Genomic DNA, 7,535 nt, shown 5'->3' on the forward strand with positions numbered 1-7,535 from the left:
TATTGTATATATTAAACCTTGAACATATCTTATAAATACTGTCAAAGTTAATGTATTATAAATGTTTAAAACCTGCTAAAGTTGACATCAGGCTTTTACTTTTTGTTCAATCTTGACCAATAGTTGATTCCAGGCCTTATATCTTGGTTAGGTATTCTAGCCTTGATAAAGTGATAATGGCCTGGATGTAACTGATACTTCAATCGACATCCCAAATTGGCATATGGTCATTTTTTTAAAACTATAATAAAACATTATTTTGTTACTGCTTTTATGCTAACATCATCAATATTACATTTTAGTGCTAACTATTCATGATTAACTACATAGATTTTAATCCACCATTGAACTCTATCTGAGACTGTCACTAAAATAACTTATCTTTTAAATCACTTTTAATTACATTGAATAGAAACTTTCTTTGATCTTTCTTATATCTTATAATTTCACCCATCTTTTGTGAAATTTCATAACTCATCGACTTAATGCTTCTATAAATAGAACAACATTATATCTCATCGCTATTCATAACTAGAAACTTTTCTTCCACTTCTTAAGCAACTTATTATTTCTGGAAATTTTATTGAATAATATAGTTAGACAAATTGTACCTTGACTTCTAAACTCTTAGACAAATTGTACCTTGACTCCTAAACTTAAATATGAATAGCATTCATACCTAATTTTCACCTATTTTACTTTTGTTTGAAGTTTCTTTAATTTCATTCACTAGCATTATGAATAGTCTGTAATTCTTGAACTTTCTAGACTTTTCAGTTTCTAAGCCTTTATTTTAGAATGCTTCTCAAATAGTTTATAAAAAAATAGATTTTTCATATCTCAGCAATTACTTTACCATCAATAAGAATTTTTCAATATCTTTTAAGCGTCCACTATCACTAATTTCTTTTCTGTAGCTTTGGCAGACAAGTAAATAACTTTCTTCCAATTTTTAGTTTTTAACTTTCTATATCGACATAGAAACTATCAAATGCTTTAAACTTGGTTGCAAGTTTTTTAGCCTCAACGTTAGCTAGCTTTTATACAATATGTTCTCCTCATTTCTAAAACTCAGCCCAATCTTTAAAATATGTCTTCTTCAAAACCTCTACCATCCAAAACCATACTTCCATTTCCCTTCTTTTTCCTCCAACTTTAGTGCCTGTATGTAATCATTGAATTTCCTATATGCGTCTCTACATACTGTTTAATTCTCCTTCAAGTATAAGCTTTATTCATACCATACTACTTGAAGACATTAAAATATATAGATTTGAGTATCTAAGTTCCTACAATCAATTTAATATTATAATATAATGTCTCCTAACTTCAACCATAATTTCTTTTCTATTTTTATGCTTTAACTGTGTTAGTATCACATTCAAAACCTATATTAGCTATGTCTCAACCATTTTCCTACATATTTTATTTTCGTTAAGCATGTTATGCTTATTTTCTCCTAATCATTGCATCTACCAAATCTAACCCTTTCTCTTGAAATATTCCTGTATCATAAGTTGCTAACCTAATCCTATAACCATAGACTAATTTCTTTACTCTTATCAGTCCAGACATATGAAAGAATCCTGTCTTATTTTACATCACATCCTGCTAATGTTGTAAGGTTGCTTCGATATGACCTATCAACCCACCCTTTGCATATGAAAATATCCAGGTGTACTAACAGTTGACCGCCTAGTCACAAAAATGTTGGTGAGGTTTATGCTGATTAGGGTTGCCGTTTTTATGGAAGGTTGTCAAGATTTGGTATGACAGGACTAGTTTGTGATAACCAATATGGTAGGCTCATCTAATGCACATTACAGAAACAGTCAATTGTCATCCCCTGATATGGCTGGTATGTAGTCAAATATTTTTAAAACGATAAGAGCACGGAAGATGATAAGGTGACATGGACACATTTAAGGAAGATGACAAATAAATTCAGTCAAGATGAATTGATGGTTAAGAAGAAAAAGAGACCAATAATAACTTTTATTTAGACAATTTAGAATTATTTTTTAACTACAATGATATTATCAATGATGCATTGTTGAAAACGTGTAACTCCCACTGGTCGAAAACGTGCTACTCCTACTGAGACTGCTTTTGATTCTCCTATTTTGATTTGTCACTTTGCGGATGCCATCAGAGATTGACAGAGGGCTACTCGTTGATTAACTCTATCCTGCTCTAGGACATTAACATTAAGGGGAAGACTTCGTAGATTCACTGTGCATTTGTTCTGAAAACAGCGCACTCAGCTCGGGTAATAGTCATTCTCCTCCTTTGCTTTTGCTAGACAAATGGCTTTACTTATTATTTGGTTTTGGTTTTGAATTTTAATGTTATTTCAAATGATAAAAATTGCTCTCAATCTACCATTAAATCTTTGTTATCCAGTAATATTCATATGTAAAATAATGGGAAATTATGGGATCTATGTTCGACCATCTCTTCCTTGACCTAATTTTCTTGTTACCTGAAATTCTTAATTTGCATATTAGTGAATAATTAAACTTTCAACTCTCTGTGGACTTGCTTTCTCTCATTCCTAATGCCACTGGTAATAATTTTTATTTTTTTTCAGAAACCTGGTGGTATCATCGCCCTTCTTGATGAAGCTTGGTATACATCTGGACTCTGACAATTCTTTTTGGTGCTTCACCTTTGCTGATTAGTTACTACTTCAAAAGAAAGGAACTAAGAATAGTGTGATAGTTCACTTGTTTTTTTTTTGTTTATCATATGTTACTTTAGTTATTGTGAATTTGTGACTGATCTAGCTTTTTCTTTCTAATGGTATATGAGATAGCATGTTTCCCAAGTCTACACATGAGACGTTTGCTCAGAAATTGTATCATACATTTAAAAGCAACCAGAGATTTGCCAAACCAAAGCTTTCTCGTACAGATTTTACAATCTGCCATTATGCAGGCGAGGTAACTGTAATCTTATCCTGTACTTGCATGTCAATTTACATGGTATGATGGTAATTGAGTGTTATCTATGTTTCTTGTTGATAGGTAACATATCAAGCTAATCATTTCTTAGACAAAAACAAAGATTATGTGGTACCGGAACATCAGGATTTGCTCAATGCTTCTTCATGTCCCTTTGTGTCGGGGTTATTCCCTCCACTTCCTGAAGATTCATCGAGGTCATCCAAGTTCTCTTCTATGGGATCACAGTTTAAAGTAATTTTTTTCTCTTAATATAATATTATGTTGATTTCTGAAGTAGTTGAGCTACTGACTTTTCCTTACAGTTCTACATCTGTCTTATGTGGGTTTTAATAGCTTCTTTATTTGCGTTATGTTTTTTAGCTTCTGTAGAAGGGTTTCTTTTATCTTAAACATTCTTGAACAAAATCTCCATAAGTAGCTCCTTTCCTCAATAGCATCCATGTTAGGTTTAAGTTTTTTCTGATTTGATTTGCGTTTATCTTTGCTTTCAGAGTTGATACTGTATGCCACTAATTTTCTTTCTCATTTCCATATGCTTCTTCCACAATTCCACTGCATTCAATAAACAATTTGATTTAATTCCCAATATTTGTTTAGATATTTGGTGAAGGAATAAAATGTTTTTTTTAAACTTTCTTTTCATTTTAAAAATACATTTGCACCACATATATCCTTGGTCCCCATTGATTTATATGGTTGGCTATATTAGATATCTAATCGTAAATACCATATATCATAGGGGTTGACGTGTAAAATTACAATAATGAATATACATACAAGTAGGGGGAACTACCTTGGAAAGGAAAACCCTAATAATTTACCAAGTCTCATCTCATGTATTGCGACTTTTAGGTGATGTTTGGTACACGGATGTGGGAATGGAGAATTAGATTCATTCCCAAACCTTGTGTTTAATTGATAGGAATGAGAATTAAGGGTGCGTTTGGTTCTTTCCTAATAATAGGAATCGGAATGAGAATCATAGTATTGTGGAATGGGAATGAGTATAAACATGGATATCACTCTTAAAAGTAATGTTTGGTTAATTGAATATTTTCTATCGGAATAAATCAAAATTTCCTTTTTATCCTTAAAGGAAAATAAGAGAAAAAAATAGATGTGAGAGAAAGTTGAATGTGAGAGAAAAATATGATAAGAGAGAAAGTATAATGAGAGAGAATAATGAGAGAGAAGTGATGGGAAAGAAAAAGTAAATAAATATATTTTGATATTTGATATTTGATATTTGATATTAAGTGGGAAAATTTTAATTTTGGTTCAAGAATATTTTTGGAATAAGGGAATTTCCATTCTTATAATCCAAATATCAACGTGACAATCAATGATTGTTATTCTCATTCTCCACTCTTATTCCCCTAAACCAAACGACCCCTAAGATTTTGGAATGAAACCCAAAAACTTGGGTATTGATGAAACTCACCTCCTCCCTTGGGTTTCACCATATCCAAAAACTTAGATATCATCTAAATTATTTTGAATGGAAATACCCTTAATATATTTATTTAATTTTTCTTTAATATCACTTTCTGTCTCCTTCATCACACTTTCTCTATCCTTTTCTCTCTCATCATGCATTCTCTTCCATCACATACTCTCTTTCCTTATTTTCTCTCATCACACTTTCGCTGTCTTAATTCTCTCCCATCACACTTCCCCTCGCATCATACTTTCTCTCTCATCATACTTTCTCTCTCCTCAATCTCTTCCATCACATTTTTTTTAATTTTCTCACATCACACTTTCTCTCTCATCATGCTTTCACTCTCATCGTACTTTCTCTCTCCTTAATATCTCCCACACATACTCTCTCCTCATTTTCTCTCATCTCACTTTCCTTCTCTTCATTTTCTTTCATCACACTTTCTCTCTCCTTATTCCCTCTCATCACACTTTCTCGCTTTCTCATTCTCTCCCATCACACTTTCTCTCTCCTCATTCTCTCTCATCACATTCTCTATCTTTTTCTTTCTCATATTTTTCTCTCACATTCAACTTTCTCTCACATCTAATTTTTTCTCTTATTTTCCTTTAAGAGTAAAAAAGGAATTTTGATTCATTCCGATAGAAAATATTCAACTAACCAAATATTATTTTTAAGAATAATATTCATGTTCATACTCATTCCCATTTCATAATACTATCATTCTCATTCTCATTCCTATGAAAGAACCAAACACCACCTTAGTGTCAATCTTTTCATACGAGAGCATCTCTGGCGAGTGAAGCTTGTTAGTTTGTGATTTCCATCTTGGCTACATTGCAATGCCTCTAGCAAACCATCTATGTTCATTGCACATGGTGAGCAATACTAATACCCTATGACTTTGAGTGCCAAATACATCTGCTACTCGAGCTAGTGCTTTTCTCAAATCATGGAATTCTTGCACTACCAGTCGACGATGCTCATTATGTGTCAGTGAAACGACCCATAACTCCCTTCCTAAGACATCCAACATATAGCATACCACATTTACTTTAAACCCAAAGAAAATTTTATCACATGCAAACTTCAATTCTCAACATATATCTTTCGAATGAAAATTTCTTAAGCTTCCAATGACAGAACATGAGAACATAAAACAAATAGTCTCCAACTCATATCCACCTAACAATCAAAAGACTACATTTATTAATATACTCTTAAGCCCCCTAGACAGTGTGCTATGCATTCCATCTCATCACTTCACCCCCACGCCCTCTATCACCTCCTTGGTGTGCATCTCCTACACCTGTAGCATTTACATTGTGAGTTCATTGACCCGTAAATATATTCTCCACAAGTAGGTATATGATGAAAACAACAGAGCAATATTTAAAATTAGGAATTATGAACATGAACTTTCTTTTATAATTTAACTTCAATCAAAATCAAGCATGCTATAATATCCACAATAAAAGAACTTCAACATCATTTAATAAGAGTACAAGGGGCATTTGATAACATACACAATAAGGGAAAACTTCAACATAATCTACCATCAGTAAGTAAAACTTCAACATAATCTACCATCAGTAAGCCTGGTGCCCTTGTGGTAACCTTTATTAGAGCACAGTCATTCAGTCCATATTCATGACCTGTTGGGAGGTACCTCCTAGGGGAAACTATATATCCGTCTAGCCGAAGTCATCATACATTGCATTAACAATCATGTTTGGAAAGGTTCTCCCCGGAGCTCATCCCGAGGCACCAATCCCGTATTGTCACTGCTTATGCACCAAATTTTTCAGTTATTCATGTAGGAGATTCCTAACTTCAGTCTATCATAACATATAAGAGATAACATGCATAGATCATACCATTAAGTCATACAAGAAATAATCAAATAAACAACTTCTTTTTCATAATATAAAAGAAGAAACCTACATAATTCATACCATCTAGTCATAACAAGAAATAATTGAAAGAACAATTACTCACTTCATATCGTAAATCAGCATTCATTCCCCTCTCCCTAATCCATCACAAGCATTGAACTACAATGGGTTACACTAAGAACTATCCAGCAGTACAGAAGCAAATAAAAGAACTAAGCGCTTCGTAACCCACAATTTAGCTCACCCACACCGTATTCAGAATTTCAAATGCAATAAGAAAAGAAAACATCATCATTCGAACTCAAGCCTATCGAAAATCTGTCCAGAAATTTTCGGCAGAAATAATGGAGAATAGAACATCATTGATCAAGCTCAATCCATCACAAATCTATCCAGCATTTTCGAAAAAACATAGCAAGGGGGAAAAAAAAACCCATCATCCAAAGCCTAAAACCACCCACAAACTGTCTATAAATTCATAAGCAATAGGAAGCTTCAAAATCATCTCCGACCAACCCCTAAACTAGCAATAATCTGCCCCAAAACTCCTAGAAACATGGGAAGGAGCATAACGTCACCAGTCCATGCCTAGTTCACCAAAATCCTGCCCAAAGCTCAAACCAACAAGAAAAGCAGGGCAACATAGAAAGAAACAGTTGCAAACCCCTAAATCCAAAGCAGAAATCGAACAACTCACAAGGAGAGCCAAACATCAAAGAAAATCCACATTGTAACCTAGTCATAAACTTCAAACTCACTATAAATCCTGAATCCATCCCAATGGAGCAAGGCAATTACAAGAAGCAATGAAATCATCACAAAAATTAACACCCCGCAACACTACAACCCAGATCAGAATGAAAGAGAAATCCAAAAATCCCTAAGCACCGAAGCAAGGCCATGCCGAGTTTGTTTTTGCAAGCCATCACGAAAAACCACTCATCCCATAACTACTAGGAAAAATCTACTTGCCTTCCTTGCGATTTGAAGGATAAATCTCGGCTTCGGTACGATTCAAACCTTCAACCCAGCAACCCCGTCAGAAGCCCTAGTCCGCAAGTGCTTGTGCCACCAGTAGCACCCTTGTCCCAACAAGGTGGTGCCGGCGTGGAAGGGCGAAAAGGAGGGGCGGCGACGAAGAAACGTGAGAAGAGGAGTCGGGGTCGCAAGAAAATGAAAGGGAGCAATACCCCTTAGGTATTTATGCGAGTTCATTAATCCCAAACTTAGGCT

At 34.1% G+C, this 7,535-nt stretch overlaps 1 protein-coding gene across 1 annotated transcript in view; it reads left to right on the plus strand.

Annotated features, from left to right (window-relative positions):
* Positions 1 to 7,535, plus strand: part of LOC121970786 (myosin-17-like) — a 31,961-nt gene that overhangs the window by 5,736 nt on the left and 18,690 nt on the right. The window contains exons 14-15 of the mRNA XM_042521748.1: positions 2,591 to 2,628; positions 2,816 to 2,942. Of these exons, the coding sequence (XP_042377682.1) occupies positions 2,591 to 2,628; positions 2,816 to 2,942 (165 nt within the window). The remainder of the gene's footprint in view (positions 1 to 2,590; positions 2,629 to 2,815; positions 2,943 to 7,535) is intronic.

The sequence above is a fragment of the Zingiber officinale genome, chromosome 1B (assembly GCF_018446385.1).
Source record: "Zingiber officinale cultivar Zhangliang chromosome 1B, Zo_v1.1, whole genome shotgun sequence".
NCBI classification, from domain to species: Eukaryota; Viridiplantae; Streptophyta; class Magnoliopsida; order Zingiberales; family Zingiberaceae; genus Zingiber; species Zingiber officinale.